This window comes from Penicillium macrosclerotiorum (assembly GCF_028827735.1).
Source record: "Penicillium macrosclerotiorum strain IBT 26536 chromosome Unknown utg000003l_segment0_segment0, whole genome shotgun sequence".
In the NCBI taxonomy this organism is placed as follows: domain Eukaryota; kingdom Fungi; phylum Ascomycota; class Eurotiomycetes; order Eurotiales; family Aspergillaceae; genus Penicillium; species Penicillium macrosclerotiorum.
Genome location: NW_026643083.1, coordinates 5643793 through 5669483, shown reverse-complemented (window position 1 = coordinate 5669483; position 25691 = coordinate 5643793). Strand labels below are relative to the sequence as shown.

Below are 25691 nucleotides of genomic sequence, written 5' to 3'. Positions count from 1 at the left end.
GCATGGCCCTCGTCAACGTCGACACCGCCCTCAAGGTGCCCCCTCCAGACTCATTTGAACAACCCCCCGATGTTGTTGTTACACCCTGTGACCCCTGGCCGGCTCCTTATTATCTGGAGAATGGATTTCGTCGCGTGAAACCCTACCATTATACTTATAATACTCACTGCAAAGAGCGATGGCGGGGTCGTACTCTGGAGGACATTTTCACCTCCGAATTCCGTGACCGAGCCCCAGATTACTATGTATGAGAATTGATTGAATTATTTTCAAGTTTGTTGGTTTTTGGCTAACGAAAACTAGCGATCCGCTCTGGATAAAGGTCTCGTGGCCGTCAATGGCAAGGCTGCAGGCCGGGACACAGTCATCAAGAACGGTCAGGTCGTGTCACACACTTGCCATCGCCACGAGCCCCCAGTGACTGCCCTTCCCATTGGAATCATCCACGAAGATGATGACTTAATAGTCATTGACAAGCCTGCCGGAGTACCGGTGCATTCTGCCGGTCGATACCACTACAACTCCGTGGTTGAGATCCTCCGCGCCGAGCGTGGGTCTGGATGGCTCCCACGGCCATGTAATCGGCTGGACAGACTGACCTCCGGAATCATGTTCATCGGAAAACACCCCAAGGGAGCGGAAAAGATGGCGACTAAACTGGCAGAGCGATCTGTGCGCAAGGAGTACCTGGCACGAGTCAAGGGCAAGTTCCCCGATGGCGTCGTGGTTTGCGATCAACCTATCATGCAAGTCAGCCCGAAGCTGGGTCTTAACCGTGTGCGTGCGACGGGTAAAACGGCGACCACCAAGTTCCGCCGTCTTGCTTATTACCCTCCCCAAGCGGCGTTCGCTTCGGCGGAACGTCACGCTGCTACCGGCGCAACAACCCCGCCTCCCGCCCTATCTAACGAGACTGAGGGATATAGCATTGTTCACTGTTTTCCTTTGACCGGGCGGACTCACCAAATCCGTGTTCACCTCCAGTTCCTGGGCCATCCGATCACGAACGACCCCATCTACTCGAATCGGCGCGTGTTCGGGCCGGATCTCGGGCGCAATGAGGTCACCGGAGACCGCGATGAGGAAATAATGGAGCGTCTCCACCGTATGGGCAAGACCGAAACAGCCGACACAGTGTCTTACCGTACTCACTTGACCGCCGCGCCGGATGTCCCCCCGGGCACCGACCCTGCCATCCTCGCCGAGATCATGTCTCGGGAACAGTTGGCCGCCGCGGAAGCCTACGAAAAGCGCAAAGGCGAGCGCCTCTCAGGTAAAATGTGCGATGTCTGTGGCACGGAGCTTTACACTGACCCCGGTGCCCATGAACTGGGCCTCTTCCTCCACGCTGTCGCCTACGCGGACCGTGATGGTGACTGGGCATACCGCAGTCCGATGCCATCGTGGGGTTTGCCCCCGCTTGGTATGGATGGCCCCAGAGAAGTACCCGACTGGGAGCCTGTCCCCAAGAGCGAGGAGGTCGTCTTTGGTCATGGCACTGTGCCCCCGGAGATTGGTGTTGACGACGACGAACCCAAGGATCCTCGCAAGACCACCAAAGTGACGAGCACTGTTCTCGTCACGGGTGTCGGTCTAGTCAATTTTGCGGACCCCAAACATGGCCTGGTTGGAGAATCTTTGGAGGGAGCTACATCTGACGCTACTGCTACGACATCTCCTGGTGTCTGATGCATGACCTTTTATACGAAGATTCACTTTTTCTCAGATCCATTCAGCTTCTATGATACCACATCATTAGTTTAGAATTGAAACGGCAGGTTTCCTGCCCGGGCATCAAAATGGGTTATGAACATAGCATTTCAGGTTTGAGTTGCACTGGGCTTGACTATAGACTTTCGTTACCTCAAGAAGAATCTTTTTTTTTCTCTTATCCGTTTCAATTATCCAGTATAAACTCCCCATTTTGTCATGATACTGCACGCGGTGAAGTCTGAATTATGAACTATTTTGAATGCCTAGGGACACTTGCCTTGCAGAGTAACTGAACAAAGCATTCCAGATACACGGAAATCTCAACTACTCTTTTCTCCCTTGAACTCCCTCTTTGTATCGTAGAACTATCTCTTCTCATATCCAGCAGGGTGCCCGCTACAGGCGGCTTTTCAATTGCATCCACTGCATTTTCTACTCCATAAATCACTATTATCAACAGATTTCAATTGTCCGTCAAACCATCTCTTTGTACTGTTTTCTGAACGGCGATATACTATCTCGAGATGATTTTGACTGATCGTCCCGTGTCCCTTACGTAGGCGCCTTCGAGCATGATGTTAAGAAATGATGACGTATTGTGGGTGGACATGGTCTCTGTTTACAAGATAGGATAGTTATATTCTCACCACAGGTTTCAAATTTGGCGATAAGAGAAAGAAAATCTCAGGAAGAAGATAACGGGATATGAATGTCGGGAGGATATAACTCGGGGTCCCATCGAGTAAAGTAATACAAACATTCTGTAAATTCCTGTAACCCCATATTCCGGGGTATTTCCCAGTAAGCCAAACTGACTCTTGGCATTAGAGGTTTGGAGAAACAATCGAATATCCTTTAGTACTTAAAGTGCAAGTTATAGTATACACTTGCCACACAGATTTCGTTCTGGAAGAAAATGGGTAATGTAAATAGGGATTTCACACCAGCAGGTGAGTAGAGTTTAGTATACACATCGTTGTAAAACGAACATTACATTTCTTTCCTTAATAAACGGATCCTTGGATAACCGGTTCAACTTTTTCAAAACATTTACGTGAAACCAGGCGGTATAGTACAATAGCACAGGTGGCATGGGAAGGATATTCATAGCATACAGATCGATCTCAGAAGAGAACATTGGACAATAAAAGTTTAGACATCGGAAATATTAAAGAGAAAAGGAACAAAGAAAAGCAAATCAAGGGCTCAGACGCAAATCACAATTCCCTTCCGTATGGGTGTAAATAGAAATGACGGAGGATTCTCAATCACCCATCACTTCATCCTCATCGGACTCAGGCGCCTGATCTTCCATTTCTTCGTTTTCATCGTGCTCGCGGTCAATGTCCTCCTCAATGAGACCGCGTGCACGCAAGTCTGCTTCATCATCCTCTTCCATAGGAGCGGCGTGCTCACCTTCATCTTCATCATCCTCAACACGCTCGGCCGATTTGAAGTCTTTTCCTCCTATTAGAGGTGCCTGTGCTTCGGCAACAGGCCCCTTAGCGGGCTGTTTGCCTTTACTGCGAGGCGCACTGCGTGGTTTGCGCTCTTCTAAGTATGACAAGACTTCGCGGTAGTTCTGGCCGAGATCATTCTTATTGCGAAGTAGCCGTTTCTTGAAATTACCTCGTTTCGAACCAGATGCATCGACAATGCGACCAATGATGGCAAGCACAAGTTTCCCAGTCAGCTCACACAAGCGTTGTTCGGCTACCATGCTGCCACGAAGGCGCTCAGTGACCACACTCTCATCCTCGGAGTCACTCGCCTCGTCATCCTCCGGCTCATCGTCAGAAGCGGGGTCATCATCTTCCGCAGGCTCGAGATCCAACTTGGACTTCTTAGCAAAGGTGCGCTCGGCAATGCCATGGATCTTCGAGATGAGAGCTTGGGCTTCAGTCGAGACTTCGTGGACGAGATTCTGAGACTGGAAAATCACATCTTCATCGTTGCCAACGCCCTGGCCCACATTGCGAAGAGTGCTGAAAAGGGTCTGCAGGTCCAGGTAAGTTGTCGTCGCTGTGAACCGCAAATCATCAAGCCCGGTTCGCTTCTCCATGATTTCGAGAAGTGCCCCACTAAACGACTCACGACTTTTTGTGAGCGCCTCGAAATAAGATGTGTTAAAGGAGGCCTTGCCAGTATTCAAGGCTGCTGTTAGTGCCTGAACCTTCCACATGAAATAGAAAAGCAGTGAACGGATACTATTGGCGACCAGTTCTGTCTCCGTCCGTGCAACATCCTCGTCCCCATCCAGCTGAAGAAGACCACGCTCAGTAAGGTTGAGGAGTGTATTGAATGGAGCCTCGAGACCGTCTTTCTTAGACTTTGAACGAGGCTTAGGTACTGTCTCCAAAATAGATGTGCAGTCTGCGATAGCAGCGAGATTGGATACACGTGTTACGGTGTTGGTGAGATCTGTGAGAGTTGGATCGGAGATTGAGCCGCCAGTTTGAACAGCCTTCTTGCGGGACAAGGCACTCAGTGTCTCCACCATGTCATCCCAGAGCTCTTGGACCTTGCCCTCGAGCGCTTCTCGCATCTCATCAGAGCTCTTGGCGTGTAAGAAGGCCACGCTCGCCTCGGCCAGGACATCCTGATCCGAATGAGTTAAGAACTGCTTGTTGATATCGTTGAGCAAAGAGGAGTAGGCGGTGGCATCCTTTTGCAAGTCTTGGATGGTATCGAGGTCCACAAAATGCTCCAGTCGTAAAACAGCAGATGCTGCTTCGGGGGCGGATCCGAATTTATTCAAGAGCTGTGGGATAATCTGAGCAAGGTTGTGGGAAATTTCCTCCTGAAGCTCAGGGATCTTGGCGGTCAGGGCCTTGACTTTGCGGCCGCGCCTGTCAATGTCGGACTTGGCGACATCAAGTACTCGTAGCTTGACTGCAGCACCAAGGATTTCTAGAAGGATGGATTCCTGTCCTTCCTGCATCTTGTACAGCGTGCGGACGACTGCTACAGTATCATCTTCTTCTGGCTCATCGACGATTTGTGAGTGATCATAGAGGAGATACCCCGCCAAAGACTGCCATTGAGAAAGTTCTTCCATGTAAGGATAAATAGCCTCCGTTGCCAGAACGAAACGTGAACTTGTCGGGGTTCCTGAGAGCACATCCCGTGTTGTAGCCGGCTTTTCTTCTGATTCGTCTTCCTGGTCATCGTAAGCCTGGAAGATATCTACCAGGGTCTTGAACTTGATCCATGAGCGCTTGGGTGTTTCGAAATCATCCTCGTCATCATCAGCGAACATTTCATTCATCTCATCGCCAACTTCCTCAGTTGTTGATTCGAATGCATCCTGAACATTAGAAACGAAGAATTGACCCGCCGCCTTCCGGATGCGAGGGTCGACATCGAACACCAAGCGGCCAATTGCGTCAATATCATCGGGCTCCAGCAAGCCACCTTCCCGCAAGTGATTCAAGAGCTCAATCGCGGCCACGCGCACATTGATCTCGGTGTCGTGTGTCGCTATCTCCACAATACGCGGGCGGAAGCGATCCGTAAAAGAGTGAAGAACGCCGATATTGTCCTTATTCTCGTAAAGAGGTAGTAATTGCATCAATGCAGTCAAACGCGTATTGGCGACAGTGTCCGAAAGAGTCCAGCCAAAGTATCGAATGTACTGAGTTTCGAAAAACACCTCTCGGTATGCATTCACCCACCGACCCAAAGCTATCAAGCACTCGGCACGAATTGTTGGGTCGACGTCTCGGTAGCGGTGGACAAAGACCGTGTCAAATCCATCTTGTAAGAACTCATCTAAAAGCTCGAGTTTGTGTTCTCCGTCGCTAACAGCTGTCTGGATGACTTCTACCCGGCCCTTGTTGACAGTCTTTTTCTTCTTTTCGCTCTCGAGCTGTTTGCGTGATGTTGTCACGGTTGCCATCACTTCACGCGCAATATCGCACAAGGTCGTAGTGATCGACAGCGAAATAACAGCGGCCGTATGCCGAAATGGCCGGCAGTTGGCCGTTGACATGGATGAGATCCAGATCTGAATATTTTCTAGAAGCGCCTCGTCGGTGTACAGTAACGAAGAGTGGTGGAACGTCTGGATTATTGCGCCAATGAACTCCTCCAGGACTGTTTGGAATGCTCTGTATTTCTTCACGCGGGATATCAGAGGATAGTCTGTGATGCCTTGGCTCTGGTAGACGTTCTGGAAATCTCGGATGCGGTCGGGGGCATGATCAATATCTTCCACCTCCTCGTGGCTCACCTCCAGCTCCGAGCCAGTGCAACGAAGGAAGAAATTCACCAAGTCACGCATTGCTTGCGCGGCGTTCCGCTGATATTGACTCAACCACTGTGCGGCGGCGGCGTCGGCGTTGTTGCTCTTCCCAAAGACCTCCGCTAAAATGAATTGGTTAGACTTAGGTTTTATTGACCTTTGACTTTTAAGGGGCACTAAGTAATTCCACTCACCATATAATCCACGTTCTCCTGCTGCCAGGCTGGGCCGAACCTTCGGCTTACGGGGACGCGACGCGGGGAGTCGCCCGTTGAGAGCGGGTCTAAAGGCCAGCTGTTTGCCCACCCCATTTCCAGTGACCTTGGGCTTCTTTGCCGCGTGCGATCCCTTCTTTGTAGACTTCTTGGTGCCGGTCTTGCGGGCGGCGCGTCGCTTTTCTCTTAACTCTTCCTCGTCTGTCTCATCATCGTCCACGTCTTCGCTATCCGATTCTGACCCTTCGTCGTCCACATCCGACTGATCAGGCGCCTCGCCCCGTTTGCGCTTCCCGCTGGAATTTGCGTCGGTAGTGGAGTGTGTGCTTTGTGAGAAGACCTCGGGCCGCCGCGTCATGCGACCCGATTTCCGTCGATCCTCGGCGGGCGTGGACGGGCTGTTGGGGCTATCAACTTCCATTGTGGAAGAGAACTGTGAGATTGGGAATCTCGCGACTGCAATGGTCCTCAGAGAGGTCAGTCAGAATGGCAGGGTCGAGGGCGCTGGTGGAAGTGCGGGAACGCCGTACGTTAGGTCCAAACGCGCCCCGTGGAACGCGCCGTGCAACGGCAGCAAACAGGATCTGGCGAATAGGCACGCCAGGGAAAGGGCAGTGATCTGAATTGAGCTGCCGGATGTTCTAATGGGTTGGGGCCGATCAATTCAATTAAGTTGGTTGTGGAGAGTGAATCGATCGCGCCAAATAGAAACAGAGCCCGATTGAATCAAAAGAGCGGGGGTCTTTCGAGGAAGCGTAAAGGAGGTGCAGACGCGACTGAGTGCCTGAGCGGCGAAACACCTGGACACCTTGACACCTGAACACCTTTTGTGCCTTGCAGCCTTGCAGCCTTGAAGCCTAATGAATAGGGCGTCTAGATCACGTGCTCCACTTGGATGTCCCTTTGCCCAAACAGGTTGACGGTTCAGATTGCTTACTTCATCCCGGCGGGCCCCGGGTCGATCCCGTGACTGTCCCGTGACCCATAGTCATGTGATCTCGGCCTGGTCACGAGGGGTCACGATGTCCCCGGTCCCCAACACGGAGGTACAGCGCCAAGTCCCGCGCCGAATGACAAACGACATGGCCGAGACCTCTAGTGCGAAGATCCATGGATCTTGTGTGTCATAGAAACTCCCCTTTCACCACTCTCGCCCACGCTTGCTCGGTCTCACGGAGCCAACAAGTCATGAGATTCCCCCATTGCGCCCCCGCTTGACACATAGTGCCTCCGTCCATGGATAGCTGGCCTCGACGGGGCCACCACAACCGACCAGTGATCCCCTCTCAGCGGCCGAGCGGGTTCCGCCATTGACTAATGAATGCCATCATTGCCCCAGCGTGCGCAGGGCTAAAATTATATACCCAGTCACAGCCCCAGCATCCCAAGATTCCGGGGTAAAATAAAAACTCGGTCTCTGCAGAAGCACATCATGCTACAGCGTTTTATCCACTTGTCTGACTCGCCCTAACTGATCGCGACATTCATACATTGCCAGTGTTGCTTGGCCCATTCCTCGTCCCGCCCCTCCTGCCTTGATAAACCATCTGCCGGCCCACTTCTTCTCGTTCCCTCTTCTCCTTCGGCCACCAGACCGCCTAGACTCAAAAAAAAAACAGTCACATCACCGTCACCATGCGACAACCAGTCATGCCAATTCGCTCGCCCTTTGAGTCTTCCATTGCGAAGCCGGGCCAGGGCAACGTCGTCCTCTCTCTCCTCCCTCCGAATAACCCAACTCTCACCACTCTCACCTATAAATACCCTTTAAAGCTGGTCCCCCGAGCTCCCGGCTTCGTCCCCAGCCCAGATCCCTCGACTCTTTCCGAATCCTGCCCCTCACGGCCGGTACATCTCTACCTTCTCACCTATGGTGGTGGCCTACTGCCAGGTGATCACATCGAGGTGTCGATCAAGCTTGAATCCCGAACGCGAATGGTGGTGACCACTCCGCAGGGCAGCACCAAGATCTTCAAGACCGATCCTACCTCAGACAATGGTCTGAGTGTGATCAAGGGCCACCGCAAGAAGATGCCCGCCAACGACCATCTGTCAGATATGAGCCAGCAATCACTAGATGTGCGGATTGGTCGTCAAGCTGCCCTGTGCTACCTGCCAGATCCGTCTGTGCCCTACAAGAACAGCCGGTACGCTCAGGTACAAACATTCACGGTCGATGCCACTGCCAAGGGTGACCAGCGCAGCAGTCTCTGTGTCCTGGACTGGGTCACGCAAGGTCGAACCTCACGCGGCGAGAACTGGGACTTCCGGTTTTGGCGCGGCCGCAACGAAGTCTGGGCCACCGACGAGAAGACCGGCAAGAGCCGCTTACTCCTTCGAGATTCAGTGATTCTGGACGATGAGTCTGAGGACTTGAATGAGTCAGACTCTGACATTGACGACATCGAGGGTGGCGGTTTAAATAGCCACTCCAGCCGCGCCGACACGCCACCACCGCTGGCCGGTCTGGTGCCATTGAACGTCATCCAAGAACGTACTCGACCCCACGGTGTGGTCGGCACGCTGATTTTGTCGGGCCCGGTGTTCGACAGCCTCGGCGCCTACCTCATGCACCAATTCAACTCACAGCCGCGCATCGGCAGCCGGAATTGGTCCGCCTCTGAATCCGCACCTGAGCCCTCGCTCAGCACCAAAGGTGATGTGACGTGGACAGCCGCCCGCGTGCGTGCCGGCTTCGTCCTGGTTAAGTTCGGCGCGAAGGACTTCGAGACCGCGAAGCACTGGCTCGGCGGACTGCTCCGCGAGGAGGGTAGTATCGCGCGTGAATTTGGCGAGGAAGCGCTCTTCTGCCTCTGATCAACTTGTTTTTCTTTCAACACCCTGCATTCGCGTGCTGAGGAGCCTTAGGGCGTTCTCCCTGCAGCACGCTTCAACCCGATGATACCCCCTAGGGCCCACATGGGCATCTCTATCTATCTTCTGGGCCCGCGTGGGTCAGATCCTGTGTTAATTCCTTTTTTCCCCTTGATTATGTCTGTTATTTAGCATCTTGCATGTGATTTGGCTGTTTGGAAAGCATCCATTGGAACCTCGGGCAGACAGAGGCACTGCATCTTCGTTCAAAAACCAAATCGCCTTACTAGGACTACTGTATCCTTGCATGACAGTCACCCAAAAAATTTTGACTGCACAAATTAATTGAGTTCAAAGCGCCTCTTCAAATTCAGAGCCATGTGCCAAATTTCTAGCGAGTATGTAACAAAAAAGCGTATAAAATCTATCCAGACGGAAGAAAAGGTATCATATCTGAGTCATGCAAAAAGGAAGAGAAAAAATTCCCACCGATAAACGCCTGGTCGTAAATAACAAAACCCTTGTCGGTTGCTATCCTCCATCATCATCATCATCATCATCCCCGGCCATTTTACCACCACCAATCCAAGATTCGAATCCTCCAGTCCCCTTTCGTCGCAGCAACAAGGTCATCCACGTTCAGCATATCCACGCCCTCCTGCACAAGGATGCGCCAGATATGATTCCGCAAGCTGCGCGGCCAGCTCGGCACCGACCAATAGCGCACTTTTAGACCATGGCGGTGGGCGACGCGGATCTGGGTGCGGATCAGTTCCATCTGGTGCGACGTGAAGTGGAAAGGCCAGGGAAGCCAACGGCGCTCTTGAAAGATACGGACGCATAGTAGCTGTTCGTCACATTGAAGGTATTCGCGGTGATCGTGTCCGGCATGCCAGATAGACCCTGCCCCAGGCCCGTGGAGCGCTGGCTGAGTTTGTACGCTGATGCATGACCACGGCCTAGTCCTTCGTCGCCGATTAGCTTATCGAGCGGCGCGTCGAAGAAGATGTCCCGGTAGCTGGTGTTCGCGGTGACCAGATCGAAGGGCGTGTTGCCCGTGCCAACGACGGTGACGGGGCCGGGGATCAGGTCACGGCCGTTGAAATAGGTCAGGTAGCCACGCTCACGCAGCGGGGCCAGATGCTTGACGACAACGGGCCAAGTGGTTGCGCCGTCAGTCTTAAAGTCGATCAGCAGGATAAGGGTCTGGCCCGGGTCGGTGTCGAAGACGCCGTGTGGCGGGCGATCGACTGTTCGCTGGAAAGAAGTGATTGGGTTCTGGAGGTCAAGCAGCTGGACCAGCGGGTCAACATACAGGGAGCGCAGGGTGCGGCGTTTCGTCAGGGCATGCGTAGTGTGGCCGACGTACAGTTCGTCGTCGAACAGCCAAACGTCGGCCTCGACTCCGGTGCAACCCGCCTGTAGCGCTGAGAAGAGCGGGATGCGGCGCCAATAGTCGTTGTGCGAGTGGCAATTCGCAGGAACGATATCGCGTGAGATATCAGTGGGCCAGTGGCGGATGTCGTCGCCATGCTGGGTGAGGTCGTCTTGCATCCAGGACCGCGCCGCGCGATCGTATTCGTTCGGAAAGAAAGATAGAACGATGCCGCAGGCGATCGAGATGAACTGGATGATGCCGCTAGACAGACCTGGTCAGCATTGCACTCTCTCCAGATCCTCTTCGCTACGGAACGTCTTCCACCTGCTCGCGGGAGGGGCCAGGCGACTCACAGCATCATGAAGAGGCCAAACAGCCCATACACCGGCAAACGCTGGAGCCTAGGACGGCACGAACGCTTCCTGTTCTTTGGAAGATCCTCCGACAGCAGCGGAAGAGCGTCCTCGTCAACAGTGGCTCGGTGCCAGGCAGATGCGAAAGGAATGAAGCTCAGCAACGGACGCCATGCGTTGCGCCCCACTGGGCCGTGGGGAACAGCCTCGGTCCTCATAGTAGGGCCCTTGCGGGCATGGTCGGTGCTCCATTCTGGCGAGTCCGTGTACGCCTCGAACGGCACTTCAAGGAGGCACTCGGACGTGGCAGTGCCTTGCCCATGCTGGTGCTGGATGGAAACCACCATTGCTCGGCGAGTAGGCTCCTCGGGGTGATGTCGAGCGAGGTGGAAGAGAGCAGGAGACCACCATGGAGAGGGGCAGCCCTGGTTATACCTGCATGTCACTTCACTATCAGAGTCCCCTCATGCCCTCCACGATCATCTTCTTGTCAGTGCCACTTTTCCGGCAAATACTGTTGCGTCCAGACATTCTAACCATGTTGTAGAGATGACGCTAATGATTGGATCTCCCGGAGTGGAACGCCCGCATCTTATTCGGGCGGTCAGCCAATGAGGACGAGGAGCGGCCGCACAGGAACTGAACAGACAAGGCTAAAGTTAGACTTAACTTGAGGTTGGCTGCTGCTGGTTTGCCGATATTGGGTCCAACATTTGCCAGGGCCTCTAAGACCCCGATCCAACCAAGTATCAGGAACGCTGCCAAGGAAATTGCCAGTGCATGCCAGAAATCTGGCCTCGGATAGGCCTGCTCCCCCGTCTGATGATCGTTGGTCTCTGCAGAACCACTAGCATGTTGTAAGGTCCTTAGATCAGAGCGGGTGGGCCGAGAGACACCAAGGGGGAAAACTTACCCTTTTGAGGTAGAGAAAGCAGGATGAATGAATGAAAAATTTGGAAATAGAAAAGATTCATAGATGATCTGCGTGGTAGCGCTTTATATACAACGAATGCAATGGTCCCAAACACCCACGGGTTCCACAATAGCACAAAACACGGACCCGTTCTTTTTTTTAAAAAAACAAAAGCCAAAATGAAGAAAAAAGAAGAGTTCAGAAATCAGGTTGGAGAAACAGAGAGGAGAGAGTTGTGTACTCTACTCCTCGTCCTCCTGCAGGGACTTGACGTAGGCCGCCGCACGCGCCTTGATCTCCTCGACCATCTTCTCATCATTGTTCTCGACCGCCAGCTTCTCCTCAAAAGCGAGCCACTTCTTGAATAGGAAGCGCGCCTGCTTAGGCTTGACCTTCTTGCTGGCATCCACCTGGACAGCACCCTTCTTGCGCTGCAATCCCAGCACCCGCTCAAACAAGCGGCGGACCTGATCCGCGTCGCCAGCCTTGATCTCCAGATCCAGAAGCACGTTCCACAGGTCAATGCGCTTGGGGAACGAGGACAACAGGCCTTCGAAAACAGTGCGACCCCGCTCGGCGTCTCCGTTGGCGGAGCGGAACTCCAGCTGACCAAACTTGGAAGTCGTCTCGACGTGTGTGTGCGTCGGGAGCGACTGCAGAGCACGCGGGAGCAGAGCGCGGGCGCGCTCGGGCGCGGCCATCGTGTCGAACAGGAAGCTGGCGTAGTTAAGGAAGAACTTGGGGGACTGGGTAGAGATCTTCTTCTTCATGGCAGTCTGGAAGAGTTCATCCGCTTTCTGAAGGAATCGTTAGCACTCAACTCGATCTTGGGGGGGGGGGTTATTGGGCGAAGTCCTGAATTCTGTGAAATATCACATACCTCGTTCTTTCCGGATTGGATGTAGATACTGATCATGCGGTCGTAGATCTCTTGGGGGTCATTGTACTGGCACGCCCGCTTGAAAATCTCTTCCAAGCTGTCGTCGTCGCCGTAGGTGTTCTCTAAGTTCAGCAGCGCGACCCAGATATTCAGCTTCTCGGCGTCCTGACCCATGGTGATGGTGTGCAAGGCACGCTCGGCAATGGTGCGAGCCTTTTCGGTCTCGCCAAGTTCAAGCTGGAACGCCATGTACTGCAGCCACAGTAGTGAAGAGTCGGGCTCGCCCAGAAGCAGTCGCTCGTAGTCAGCGACGGTCTGCGGGCCGTTGGCATCTAGCTCGCCTGTCCGATCGACCTGGATCTCGGGCTTGCGGTTCTTCTTCTTTTTCTGTTTCGAGTCCTCTTCGTCGCTGTCCGACTCAGCTGCCTCGTTATCACCCTGGAAATTGCCGCTCCAGTCGAAGCCGCTAGCACCAAGGCCACCCTCCTTAGAAGCGCCCTTCATGGACGCATCATCATCACTGTCCTCTTCCTCTTCTTCCTCGCTCTCTTCCTCGATGTCAACCCCACCCATAGAGACGTCGTCATCGTCCTCGTCACCGCTCTCACCACCTTCAAGCTCGACACCGCCAGCACCAGCATCGCTCATATCCTCGTCGTCATCTTCCTCTTCTTCATTCTGGAAGTGAGAAGCCTTGAGCGAGAACGAGATCTTACCAGCCTTGCTGTCAATCTTGATAATCTTGGCCTTGACAGCATCACCCTCATCATAAAGGGTACGCGCATCCTCGACACGCTTCTCAGCCATCTCACTACGGTGGCAGAGACCGCTGACATTGGCAGAGCCATCAATGACGATAAAAGCACCGAATTCCTCAACCTTACGGATCTTACCAGTAACCACCTGGCCGAGCTTGAAGTCTCGAAGAGTGACCGGGGCCTTGTAGTTAGGGTCAAGGACGGAATCCTTCAAGCTCATCTGCAGCTTGCCCTGCTCCGCATCAACAAAGGTGACCTTGCCCTTGACCAGCTGGTCGGGCTGGAAAGAGTCCTTCCACTCCTTGAGATAAGAGTCGGACAGGTCGGAAACACGGACGTAGGCAGTGACATCATGGCCGACACCCACGAAGAGACCAGCATCAGCAACGCGCTTGACGAAGCCACGGACGACATCGTTGGGCTTGAGCTGCGCGATGGAAGAGATCTCGCGGTCCTGCACGGGCATCGAGGAGCTGAGAACACGGGAAGGACGGAGAGACAGGAAGATCTTTTTGTGCGCCTTGTCGACAGCGATAACGCAGGCACGCAGAACCTCGTTCTTGTTGTGCACGGTAGGGTTGGCCTTGGAATAGTCGTCGGCCATGTCAATAAGGTTGACGGCACCGACAAGAGCTTCACCAAGTTGCATGATCACCTGCTTCTCAGTGACCTTGGTTACTCGGCCGGGCAGGATCATGCCCACGGAGACATCGCCGAAGGAGAGCTTGTCAAAGCCCTGCTTAGCAGAAAGATCCAAGTGGCCCCTGTCAGCGTCGACGGCAGTGACTTGAACCTTCAGGGCTGAGCCGATGGGGAAGTTCTTGTCGACATCTGTCAGGAGGGAAAGGTCGTCCGACGCATCAATAAAGCGCAGTCTGCCGCGCACATTTGGAGACAGGTTGATCCAGAGACAGTCATCAGCAACGTTGTTGACAAAGCCCATCCAGGAAGATCCGACCTTAACCTGCTCCATGTTGAGAGGCTCGGGATTGGCAGCCTTGACGAAGCTGGGCTTCAGAGAAAGCTCGAACACAGGGTACTTGCCACTGCGGTGGGAGATGGGAAGGAATTTGTGGTTGCGAGCATCGTGGACGCCGAGAATTTTGGCGGATAGCACCTGCTTGGCCTTGAAAAAACGCAGGGGCTGCTTGCGGTCCTTGAGGTCCTCCCATTTGTCGAATATCTCCGAGACATCAATACGTCCCTGAATATTGTCTGCCAGCTGGACATTTACCTGGGTCGATCTAACAGAGACAACCTTACACTTGACAACTCGGCCGAAGGTCAGATCGGAGATAGTCTTGAGACCCTCGTCAACCGGGTTGGCAAGGACATTATCATTTTGGACAGAAGTCTTGGTTTTCTTGGGGCCCTCATGGGTGACCTCTGAGGCCTTTTGGCTCAGAAAGAATCTCTGGAAATCAGGGTCGACAGAGTGCACTGTCGCCGAGACTGTTTGTCCCTTCGAAGTTCCAAACTGAGGTTGAGCAAGATTTGCGTCCTCGATAAGACGTTTAGGGATAAGACCGGTCAGACCACCCAAGAACTCAGCGAAGAGTCCAGCCGGGGTGATGTTGCGAATAAAACCAGTAACTGTGGCGCCCTCCTTGACATCTTCGAAAGTGCATGGCATTGCTCCCTGCTTAGCGGCCTTCTTCAGGCTGGCTCTGCCAGAGACACGGATGAGACGGTGAGCGCGCTGGATATCGACAACCAGAAGGTCATTCAGCTTCTGGCCAACACGGATTTTAGACAAGGTCGAGGTCTGCTTGGATGGGGAGCCGTCGATGACATGCTGGACATCAAGGCGGGCGACAAGGCCAGAGTCATCAAGCTTTAGAAGCGCATCATCGTTGGTCTTCTCAAAGACGGTTCCGGAAACAAGGAGACCAGGTTTCATGTCCTCAAAGGCCTTGCGATACTTCTCAGTAAAAGTCGAGGGATCCTTGCAAGAAACAGCAAGGCGTCCCTGAGCGGCGTCCACGCTAAGAGCGTGCACATTGACCACCTGACCCAGGCGAAAATGCTGGGCAGGGTCCTGGATGTAGGCTTCACTCATCTCGGAAACAGGAAGGAAACCACGGACGGTGCCATAAAATTGAACAACAGCACCGTGAGTCTGCAAGTTGACAATAGTACCAGGGGACTGGGCCCCGGCGGTAATGTCCTTGTAGTCTTTCCAAATTGCAGATTCGCTGTTCAGCAAGCTCTTTTTCAGGGTCAAGCGAATCTGGCGCTTCTGAAGGTCGACAGACAAGATCCTGCTTGAGATCTTCAAGCCCTCACGGAACTTCTTTTCGGGGAATTGGAGTGGTGTGTCTGCAAAATGCATGGATGGCACGAGGCCAGTAATACCGTCGGCAAGGCTAACAATCAGACCATCCATACCAGTAGGGCCGATCAAAAGCTTTTCAACCTTGCCCTTTACAATAGCACCGACTGTAACATCCTCTAGGCGAAGGAAAGGCTGCTCAAGAATTGTCTTCTCAAAAGAGAGCAGGTAAAGGTTGTCGATCATGTTGTAGCCGACAACTCGAGCTTCGTGAGTGGAGCCAACCTTGAAGGAGCCGGTGTCGGAGGAGATAGATTCAACCTTGCCGTCCGAAAGTCTAGAGATGTGGACGAAACCAATGCTCTTAGATTCTCCAATCTGAACGTAGACTCCCATACCGGGATCAACCTTGACAACGGTGACCTCAGGGACGATGGCAGAGATGGCCGGGGCGTCGGAGGAGGAACCAGGGCCGTCGGCATCAGAAGATAATTTCAAAACGTGATCCAGCATTGAGAAACCAATCTTGAATGGCTCAGCAGAGGGAAATGTTGAAACAATGCGACCTTTGATCTTAGCTCCAATCTTAAACTTGCGCTCCAGGTCAAGTTTTCCATCATCGGCGCCAGATTGGACAATGTCGACTACAGTGTCGAGCATTCCCATGATCTTTCCAGCCATGCCGTGAGCAGTAACTTCAGTTAAAAGAATCTCAGCAGCAACACCAGGGAGGAATGAGTTGATCGTAGGCGCAGCGCTGAGGAAGTGGTTGTTCTTGATGGAGGCAGCGGACTGGAGTTTGGCAGAGAGTTTGATCACGTTGCCACTGGCATTCTGGCCAGTAACCATGCAAAGGAAAACCGAGCCCTCCTTGATGGTAGAGTAGTCCACGCGGGGGTCGACTTCCTTGGAAGACATGAAACCCTTCAGCTCTGAGCCCTCAATGCCAAGATCCATGACCAAACCATGGTCCTCAACACTGACAACCGAAGCCTGGACGGCCAGATCTGCCACCAGATCTGATTTTGAGATTCCGGTGTTTGCTTGTCTGGGGTCGACTGACAATTCAATGCGCTTCTTGCTGCGGGCGCCAGCCTCAGAGACTTCGGTTCCAGTGGAAACGACATAGGCGCGAAGGTACTGGCCAATATAGAAGTGGTCTTTGAGGTCAAAAATATCATCATCGGAGCCATCCTCATCTTCATCGTCATTCTCTTCACTGAGCAGCTTCTCGATTCTGTCGTCGAGGCTTTTAGAGACAGCTGTAAGAGGGACATAACCGACGAGGTTGTTGGGCAGCGAAAGAGTGATGTCATGAGCGTTGATGCTTGAGACTTGGCCAAGAATCATAGATCCGGGTACGATACGCTGTCAATGTTAGGTGAGATTCTCGACAGACTTTTCCTTGCTTCGATACGTACCTTGTAGCTGAGACCCTCGATGCGGACCTGTTTCTCAGTTTCTCCCTTATCCTCAGACTTCTTTCCCTTGGACTTCTTCTTCCGAGACTTTTTGGCGGGGGTCTTGGTGTCTGCATCTTCCATGTCCATTTCGTCGTCTTCGTCGTCGTCCTCGTCGTTGTCGTTATTAGCCTCACGGGCGGGCTTCCTCGAACTCTTCTGTTCGAATAGAACATCCTTGGTCGCTTGAATTTGAATTTGTTTGCGCTCCAGAGGCGTTAGGACGCTGCCACCTCCACGAGGGAAGGAAGGCTCGTCGTCACGTAGAACAGAGAGCTCCGAAGCTTTCGGAGCGGTCTCCTTTGGCTTGGACTCTTTCTTGGGTTCCTCTGCGCCGACCTTGGCGCGCTTTTTGCGGCTGACGAGTAGCCGTTTCTTCGGGGGCGTTCCCCTTGCGCTTGATCGGCGCCATTGTTGGTAGGCAAAACCGATTCGTGCACAGTTGAGGAATCTCGTTTTATCGCAAAGAAAAAAAAAATCGAAAAACCCGATACTGCATGGCAGAATCGGGGGCGGTGTAGGCTCAGTGGGACCGCCCGTCAAAGAAAACGGACGAGGCAAACAACTTCTGAGCACACGAGGTATGAACGCTGGCATACCACAGAACAGAGTCAAATAGAGATGAGACGACTATGCCACTAGGAAAAAAATTTTATGATTACCGGATATTTAACCTGAACTTCTTTACCGACTGCGTTGTATACATTTCGGGTCGGTATTCGCCCATAGAATTTCTCACTCGCCATCAGGTTTGCGGAGATCATCAATGATAAGTAGAAAGGTGAGAAATAATGTCATTTTTATGAACAGCATGATCGCTGAACTTTCATATTGTTGCAGAATCAGTCTATCATGATAATTTCTCCAATTCTTCCTTTGATGGTTGAATGCACGATATTGTTAACTAACTATACTCTCCGAAGACGGCGCAAGAGGATTGTGGTACAGCAAAGGACTACTCACAGTCAATTTACACTTAAGCCAGCCTTATAAATGGCTGGGTACATATAAGCTATGTCATCGAATCAAGGGCTATTGCTTAAAGGTAGAATAAAATGTGTTGCTCTAGGTTCTCCACATCGGGCCTGAAAACCGGGTCAAAACCGAGGCGTTCGAATGCTGGCACTGAGATTAATGTCCAATTCTCAACTCACTAATAGATTGATAAACTACTCCTTATTTGCCAGTACGTATCATGTATTTTAATCAGTCATCTAAGTTTTTGCGGAGTTCAGAGGATATAGAAGGTGCCATGCGCGGACTGGTCTTGTTAGCACGCAGCCCAACGCGCTGTCCAAGCCAGCAATTAATATCTAGTATAACGATATACGGCAACGACTAGCTCCCAGAAAAGGAAATTATCGTCATAAGACAAATAGAAATAGGGAAACTTGCAAGCTAGAATGACTAATTGGGACTTATTGGAACTTGCTATAAATTTGATCGGCCATGATGGCTGGGATGCCTGAATGGGCTGAGTTCAGGTGTCAAATGCCCGAACCACGCTCCGCGTCACGTCCGATGCGCGCAACACGACTACGACCCGCTTCCATCTTACCCCCTTGGGCCAAATCTTTTCACCCCCAATGTCTCCCGCCCCAGGCCTTCTCCTCTCCGTCGCTTGAGCTCACACAATGGACCGTTTTTCTGGTCTTCCTGAGCCTCCTCGATCAGAGCCCATCTTCCCTCCCTCATCCCAAGAAATACCCTCCTCCCCACCTTCTGTCGCATCTGAAGCTGGCGGTGGGCGACGACCCCGAAAGCCACCAACCGTCACCCCTCGGTCCTTCCGCCGCTTTTTCACGCCACGATCTCTGCTGGACAGTGGAAACAATGGGAGTAGTGTCAAGACAAGTCGCCAGGCTCTCCGGGCCTTGACCTCACCAGCCGTCAACCGCCTCAGTCCCGCCTTTACGAGAACGTCCAAGGCGGGCAGCGCAAGAAATCCTTATGATGGCTTGCCCGAGGATTTCATTCGCACCCCGAGCAGGAAAAGGAAGCATTCGTTCTCGTCGGCAGTGTCTCCGCTGCAGTCGTCGCCATTGAAAAAAGTTCGTGTGCGGTCCCCGGTGGATGACGAAGTGGATCAGAAAGCGACTATCCGCGATATTGATGTGGCCAACCTGGGTCCGAGAGGACGTTGTGGCGCAACAGCAATAACACCCTCGAGTCTTCCCAAGCGCCGACCAGTCTCGCCAGTCAGCCGATCACGATCATTGCAAACTTCCGGATCCTTGTTCATGCGAACATTACAGGGCTCGCGTGCCAATCGCTTAACTATCAGATCCACTGCTGGAGCTGGTTTGTTGCTCTCTCATTGACGGAAACGAGTTCGTGATTAACAATTTTCATAGGCTGGCAAGATCTTACCTCTGAGTTCCATTCACGACCGGAAGACCGTCACTCGTGTGCCAGCTATGCCAATGAAGGATCATTGGCACTACCGTTTTGCAATGTTTCGTGCAACAGTAAGTGCCCTACGCCGAGCCCTCGCGGCAGTTGACGTGAATGGGGCCTGACAATTATTTAAAGCCAATTCCTTGGTGGCAGTTGGAGACGAAGAGGGTGGAATTCGATTGCTAGACTCCTCCAAGGACGATGACAGAGGGTTTTCGAGTGCTTACCTGGGGTTTCGTCCACACATGAACTCGATCATGGATCTCGAGTTCTCATCCGATGACATGCTTCTAGCGACGGCATCGGGCGATCAGACTTCTTTGATCATCGACATGACTACTCAACGCCCTATTCATTGCTTGTCAAATCATGTATCCTCCGTTAAGCGAGTTCAGTTCCAGCCTGCTGCCAACAACAAAGTCCTGGCAACATGTAGTCGAGATGGTAACGTTAATATTTGGGATCTACGGTGCAAAGGATTTGAGCGTCCTTCGTTGCAAGTCAGATGCTCGCTCGAGTCTGACATAGATCCTTCTACCACCGCGGCACCCCCAAAGATGACCTATCCTCAAGTTCTCAACACAATCCACGGCGCTCATGCATATACCACCCCTCAAAAACCTGCCCTGGACAAGACCGAACCTCCTCCCTTCGGGCGTTCCGATATCACCGTTACTACGCTAGCCTTCCTTCCTCCTGGTCAGGAAAATTTGTTCGTTACAGCATCCGAGGCGAGCGCGAGTGTTCGGCTGTGGGATTTGCGGACTGCTCACAACAACCGCCGTGGTCGGCCTGTTCTTCCTTTATCAACAACACGCGAACCCGATAGCCATATCAAGTATCGACGCTTTGGCTTGACGTCCATGGCCTTCGGTGGTGATGGCTCAAGACTCTATACCCTTTGCCGAGACGGTACTGTGTACGCCTACTCGACGTCTCATCTAGTGCTTGGGCATGCACCTGAGCTTTCTCTCAATCATGTCCGCCCACGACGCTCCGGTGGCTCTGATAAAGAGGGGCTGGGGCCCTTGTACGGCTTCCGTCACCCTCGACTTCAGGTCTCTTCCTTTTATGTCAAACTCGCCATGCGTAAGGCATCCAATGATCGTGCAGAGATGTTGGCCGTTGGCAGCAGTGACCACTGTCCCATTCTTTTCCCGACAGATGAGCGCTTCCTACAATCTCCCATGAAGACTTCAGCCGATGATCTCCCCACCCGAACTTCCCTCTTCACTACCCGTTCAGGACTTCGCCGCACGAACTCTGGGGTTGGCTTGTCTGGTCGTCTTGAAGATACCATCCCAATTTATCAGTCCGGAACGCCTCTGGTTGAAGGACACCAGAAGGAAGTCACAGGGGTTTCATGGACTGTTGATGGAGAGCTCATCAGCGTCAGTGATGATTACAGTGCCCGGTGCTGGCGCGAAGGACCCGAAGCTCGTGAGCTTCGAAGCAGCAGCAATGTCGAGGGTCGTGGCTGGCAGTGCGGCTGGGCTGCTACGAAAGATTCATATGACGATGAAGATGAATGATTTCTGAGGCATCTTTTTTTATTCGTTTGTTTGGCATTTTCCTGGTGTTTGATTTCATGGTGTTGTTTGGCGTGGGCATTCTTCTGGCGTTGGCGTGGGCATCTGTTTTTGCTTTACATAGCGTCGCATACTCGTCTGCATTTCTGTTGCATTTCTCGGGGAGTTCTGCCGTCTTATCGTCGGGCTTGGGTAATGGGTTATCCCATACATCTTATCATTTACGAAGTCTGTTTTCGTTTGCCAAATGCTGTATGGTCTAATACTTCCTGCTGAAAAAAGATTAACATTCAACCGCAGAGCGCAAACGTATATACGCCTAGAATGGAGGCTTTGATTGAGAGCCCCCGCGCAGTGTAGGAGCTCTGTAAATATATTACAAAGTAGAAAATAGGAGTAAAGAGGTGAAAATGGCCATAAACTGTGGCCATCAATATGTCTAAAACATGTGCTAAGCGTCCTGTTCCTGGGTCATTATCGAGTCAAACATATCCCTTTTCAAAGGTCTACATAGGTTTCCGGTACGTTCCTTAGAGAAGAGATTGTACCTAAGAAGGGTCTACGCCACTAAAATATGGTATGATCCTACCATAATGTGCTCTCGAACGGCATATGATTGATATTCGTTGTATATACGTATACTTGATGGTGTACGCCCCGAATGGACGAGCATATTTATTTATCGATCATCTCGGGGAGAAGACATTGTAGAGGGTTCTCTTTATAATTGAACCCAGAAAGTACATAGAAAGTTTCCACGTCTTATGTATATATATATATATATAAAATAGACAATCCAAAAACTATGTATTGTACCTGAGTAGGGAAAATTCATTGCAGAAGATACTATGCTAATGGGAACGACGAGGCGGGCGGCGATAAGCTAGTGATTGGGCGATAAAGTTTCTTCCCCGAGAAAAAGTTCCACCAGATCGTAACCTCCGCACTCAAAGTACCACACGATGCCTCACAAGCACAAGAGACGTGAAAGGGATGAATCGTATGTTCTGACCCCATAATGGAATGCCCTGCATCTGTTATCTAACATTTTATCTCCTTATCAGCCACTTCGAACTACCACCCTCGGTGATCGCCAAGTCACTGCCGGTGCGCGACCAGCAAGCCAAGTCGAAGAATGGGAAGAAACCCCAGCAACAAACCAATAAAAAGACCCAGCCTGGCCCTGCCGTCAGTCGCCGCAAGGGCGATCTGGAAGATGACACCCCGAAGGCCTTCCGGCGCCTAATGCAGTACCAAACGACCGGGAAACGGGCGCCGTCTGGACTGGAGACTGGCGAGAAGAAGCAGGACAACAAGAAACGAAAGCGCGACCCCGCCAATGACCAAAACGAGTCATCCAAGAGGCCTACTCAAGCCAAGCCCCAGCAGTCGGAGTCGAGCACTGCAGAGGCCAAGAAAGAGATGCCTAAAATTCTCCCCGGGGAGAGGCTGTCAGATTTTGCGGCGCGCGTTGACCGCGAACTCCCGCTTTCGGCAATGACCAAGTCGCAAAATCCGGGTGCACCCAAAGTGCGTGAGCATAAGATGACCAAGCATGAAAAGCATCTGCGACGATTGCAAGCGGGCTGGCGTGAAGAGGAGGCTAGGATTCGGGAACACGAGCAGGCTGAGCGTGAAGAACGGGCTGCTGAGATGGAGGACCAATTGGAGCTGTGGAAGGAGTGGGAAGCAGAGGCACGAGGTGGCAAGGCTAAGAAGAAGGGCACCGTTCCAAAGAAGAAGGCTGGCAACTCCGGTGGCACTGCGGATACCGGCGACGACGACCCCGACCCTTGGGCGAAGCTGAAGAAGCGAGACAAGGAAAGACAGAAGAATCCTTTTGATTTCGCACAAGCACCTCCGGAGTTGAAAAAGCCAAGGGAGATTTTCAAGGTTCGGGGAGGGGCCAGGGTTGATGTCGCCAATGTGCCAAATGCTGTTGGCAGTTTGAAACGACGAGAGGACTTGGCCGAGGAGCGAAGGAATATTGTTGAGGAGTATCGCCGATTGATGGCCGAGAAGCGTGGTTCCTAAGCCTTAGGCTTTTATATCACTATTTTACAGTAGATATCCATTTGATGAATTTGTTCATATGCAGAAGCAGCAGGAATTACTCCGTCCTACACTGCTTTTCATTTCTATGTAACATCCAATTACTGCCTTTTTTTTTAATAAAAACCGTGGGGTAATCAAACAGCAGATCCATTTAGTGGCCGTGGCCGTCATCTTGCTTCTGCTCGGGGTCCAGCTTGATCATCGTGTCAATGCGCATGATGGCAATGCAAGCCTCAACAGCACTCTTGAGCTGCTTGATCTTGCTCATGCTGGGCTCCAGAACACCAGCCTTCAGAGTGTCATGAACACGTCCCTTCATCAGATCCAAACCATAGTTGCGGTAGGTCTTCTTCTTGGCGATAGCCTTCTCCTCCTCGTTAGCATCACCATCTTGCACTCGCTGTGACAGAGCGTGGCGGACACGGAGTTGGGCGACCAGCTCGGATGAATCCTTGGCCGCGTTAACAGCCAGAGTCTTGGGGATAACAAGAAGGGACTGCGCAAATTCGCCAATAGCAAGTTGCTCGCGAGAGCCCTAGAAATATCATTAGAACGAAAACCACAGGTGATTAGAAAGGAATACATACCACTGTGACGGCAAATTCCTCCAGGTAGATGTGGAGTGCAGTCTCGACAGCACCACCGCCAGGAACGATGGTGCCACTTTCCAGAGTCCGCTTGATAGCGCAGAGAGAGTCGTGAACAGAACGCTCCATCTCATCCAGACTGAACTCGTTGGGGCCGCGCAAGATAATTGAGGCGGAGGTATGGACCTTAGTGCCCTTGACGAGGATACACTCGTCATCGGAAATGCGCTCTTGCACAACCTCCTCGGCATGACCCAGATATGATGTCTCGAACTTCTCGTCACCATTCAGATCAGACAGAGTGCTGACAAGGGTGGCACCAGTGGCCTTGGCAATGCGGCGAAGATCCTCCTTCTTGCAGCGGCGAACAGCCATGGCACCTTTTTCGACGAAAAGCTTGAGCACCATGTCGTCGATGCCCTTAGTGGTCAGGACAACATTGGCACCTGACTTCAGGATCATCTCAACTCGCTCCAGGACAATACCAGCCTCACGCTCACGGATCTTCTCAAGCTGATCGGGGTCATCCACAGTGATCTGCACACCGAGCTTCATCCGCTCCTTCTGCAGGTTCATATCAAGACAGGCAATCTTGGCATCAGTAATGCGGGTCTTCATGGCCTGCGAGGCCACAGTGCAGTTCAGAGCATAGCCGTGAACAAGGACAGACTCAGTGCCGCTCTTTCCGTGTGCCTTGAGAAGGTTGACGGCCTTAACCGGGTATTTGACCTCGCCCCGCTGGTTTGTTGACTTCACCTGCAGCATCGCATCCACGCACATGTTCGCGAAGAAATCGGAGTCGGCACCAATGATCTTGCTAGACATCGAAGTCTTCGCAATGTTGATCAAGCTGTCCTTGCCCAAGTTTTCCACCTTTGTCGTCACGTTCTCGTTCATGTACTTGACAGCTTCTCGCAACGCGAGACGGTATCCGTTGATGATAGTCGTAGGGTGTATCCGGTTCTTCATCAGCTCGTTTCCTCTCCGCAGAAGCTCCGCGGCGATCAGGACAACCGAGGTTGTACCATCACCGACCTTTTTTTCCCCAAGATTAGTCTCACAAAAAAATAAATGCCCAGAAAAGTTGTAGCCATACCTCCTTGTCCTGCTGCTGGGCCAAGTCGACGAGGATCTTGCCCGCAGGGTGCTCGATATCCAGCAAGGACAGAATTGTAGCGCCATCATTTGTCACAGTCACGTCCTATCATCACAGAAGGGAGTTAGAAGCTGTCGGATAGCTCTGCGGGGTACTCTGGTGTTCCCATACCCCTATGTCGTCCACCATCATCTTATCCAGCCCGGAGGGACCGAATGAACTCTTGATAACATTGGAAATGGCCTGGGTTGCGAGAACTGCAGCCTGTCAGTGAAATCGAATTGAGTCTCCAGGGGTTCATCGCTCAGGAACATACCATTCTGCTCCCGGACATCGGCACCGGTGATTTTCTGCCCACCCAAGACTGTGTGCGAGCTGCGTTAGTCCACTGTAATCATCATCCGAAGATTCAAACTCACAAAGAGTGTCCGCATTCCGCGGCGCCTCGAAGATGCCTGCCATGGCGATTAGATCGAAAAAAACAGGGCTTTCAAGTGCGATGGCAGAGCTCTGCTGGCTGGGACGGGGGGTTTTGGAGAGACGCTCACGCTAAAAGTTCTGCCGCACCCAAAGCGGTGTCGCAGATAACATCCCACTTTTCCATAGTCAGACCCTCCAAATCCGCTTGTCCTCCGACTTTGCCTTTGAGACCCAGCTTACTTGACTTTTACTTGCCCAGCGCTCATTGAATACCATCAAGACGGGCCAGAATTCCAGCGACGCAACGATTTCGGGTGCCGCTGCCCTTCGGCCGTTCGTGACCATACCGCACAAAACCCCGCTGATAATAATCAGCCCGCCAAGTCGAACAGCGCTGCGAAGACAGCTGAAAGCAAGTAGAAATAAATGCCCTCAAGACAAAATCTTATTTGAGGAAGAGAAGGCTCTTAAAAATCATGCCACTATGATTAGCTGTTTATTTTAACTATAAATACCAATATAACTTGACGTAACAGTCCTACCTTCATGTGAATCAATATTACTTATAAAGACTTCTGTATATGATAGGAACAAGTATTTACTAATAT

At 52.2% G+C, this 25691-nt stretch overlaps 7 protein-coding genes across 7 annotated transcripts; 4 read left to right on the top strand and 3 right to left on the bottom strand.

Moving 5' to 3' along the window:
• Positions 1 to 2: 2 nt before the first annotated feature.
• Positions 3 to 1689, top strand: N7462_004947 (pseudouridine synthase family protein; the record flags this gene model as incomplete). Its single annotated transcript, XM_057076672.1, has 2 exons — positions 3 to 245; positions 304 to 1689. 2 exons carry the CDS (start codon positions 3 to 5, stop codon positions 1687 to 1689), a joined length of 1629 nt encoding a protein of 542 aa, XP_056936177.1.
• Positions 1690 to 2977: 1288 nt separating this feature from the next.
• N7462_004946 (cohesin subunit IRR1) lies at positions 2978 to 6592 on the bottom strand (the record flags this gene model as incomplete). The annotated part of the gene is made up of 2 exons (XM_057076671.1): positions 2978 to 6078; positions 6151 to 6592. 2 exons carry the CDS (start codon positions 6590 to 6592, stop codon positions 2978 to 2980), a joined length of 3543 nt encoding a protein of 1180 aa, XP_056936176.1.
• A 1214-nt stretch (positions 6593 to 7806) lies between these two features.
• N7462_004945 (urease accessory protein UreD) lies at positions 7807 to 8988 on the top strand (the record flags this gene model as incomplete). The annotated part of the gene is made up of 1 exon (XM_057076670.1): positions 7807 to 8988. One exon carries the CDS (start codon positions 7807 to 7809, stop codon positions 8986 to 8988), a length of 1182 nt encoding a protein of 393 aa, XP_056936175.1.
• Positions 8989 to 9556: 568 nt separating this feature from the next.
• Positions 9557 to 17797, bottom strand: N7462_004944 (putative rRNA biogenesis protein RRP5; the record flags this gene model as incomplete). Its single annotated transcript, XM_057076669.1, is given in 6 exon segments — positions 9557 to 9805; positions 9820 to 10611; positions 11902 to 12426; positions 12510 to 16907; positions 16961 to 17450; positions 17739 to 17797. The coding sequence occupies 6 exon segments, from the start codon at positions 17795 to 17797 to the stop codon at positions 9557 to 9559; spliced, it is 6513 nt and encodes a 2170-aa protein (XP_056936174.1).
• An 836-nt stretch (positions 17798 to 18633) lies between these two features.
• N7462_004943 (WD40 repeat domain-containing protein) lies at positions 18634 to 20928 on the top strand (the record flags this gene model as incomplete). Its single annotated transcript, XM_057076668.1, has 3 exons — positions 18634 to 19300; positions 19354 to 19467; positions 19532 to 20928. The coding sequence occupies 3 exons, from the start codon at positions 18634 to 18636 to the stop codon at positions 20926 to 20928; spliced, it is 2178 nt and encodes a 725-aa protein (XP_056936173.1).
• Positions 20929 to 21887: 959 nt separating this feature from the next.
• N7462_004942 (uncharacterized protein) lies at positions 21888 to 22959 on the top strand (the record flags this gene model as incomplete). The annotated part of the gene is made up of 2 exons (XM_057076667.1): positions 21888 to 21925; positions 21990 to 22959. 2 exons carry the CDS (start codon positions 21888 to 21890, stop codon positions 22957 to 22959), a joined length of 1008 nt encoding a protein of 335 aa, XP_056936172.1.
• Positions 22960 to 23131: 172 nt separating this feature from the next.
• N7462_004941 (chaperonin-containing T-complex alpha subunit TCP1) lies at positions 23132 to 25125 on the bottom strand (the record flags this gene model as incomplete). The annotated part of the gene is made up of 6 exons (XM_057076666.1): positions 23132 to 23515; positions 23568 to 24602; positions 24664 to 24768; positions 24835 to 24920; positions 24980 to 25027; positions 25083 to 25125. The coding sequence occupies 6 exons, from the start codon at positions 25123 to 25125 to the stop codon at positions 23132 to 23134; spliced, it is 1701 nt and encodes a 566-aa protein (XP_056936171.1).
• Positions 25126 to 25691: the final 566 nt, after the last annotated feature.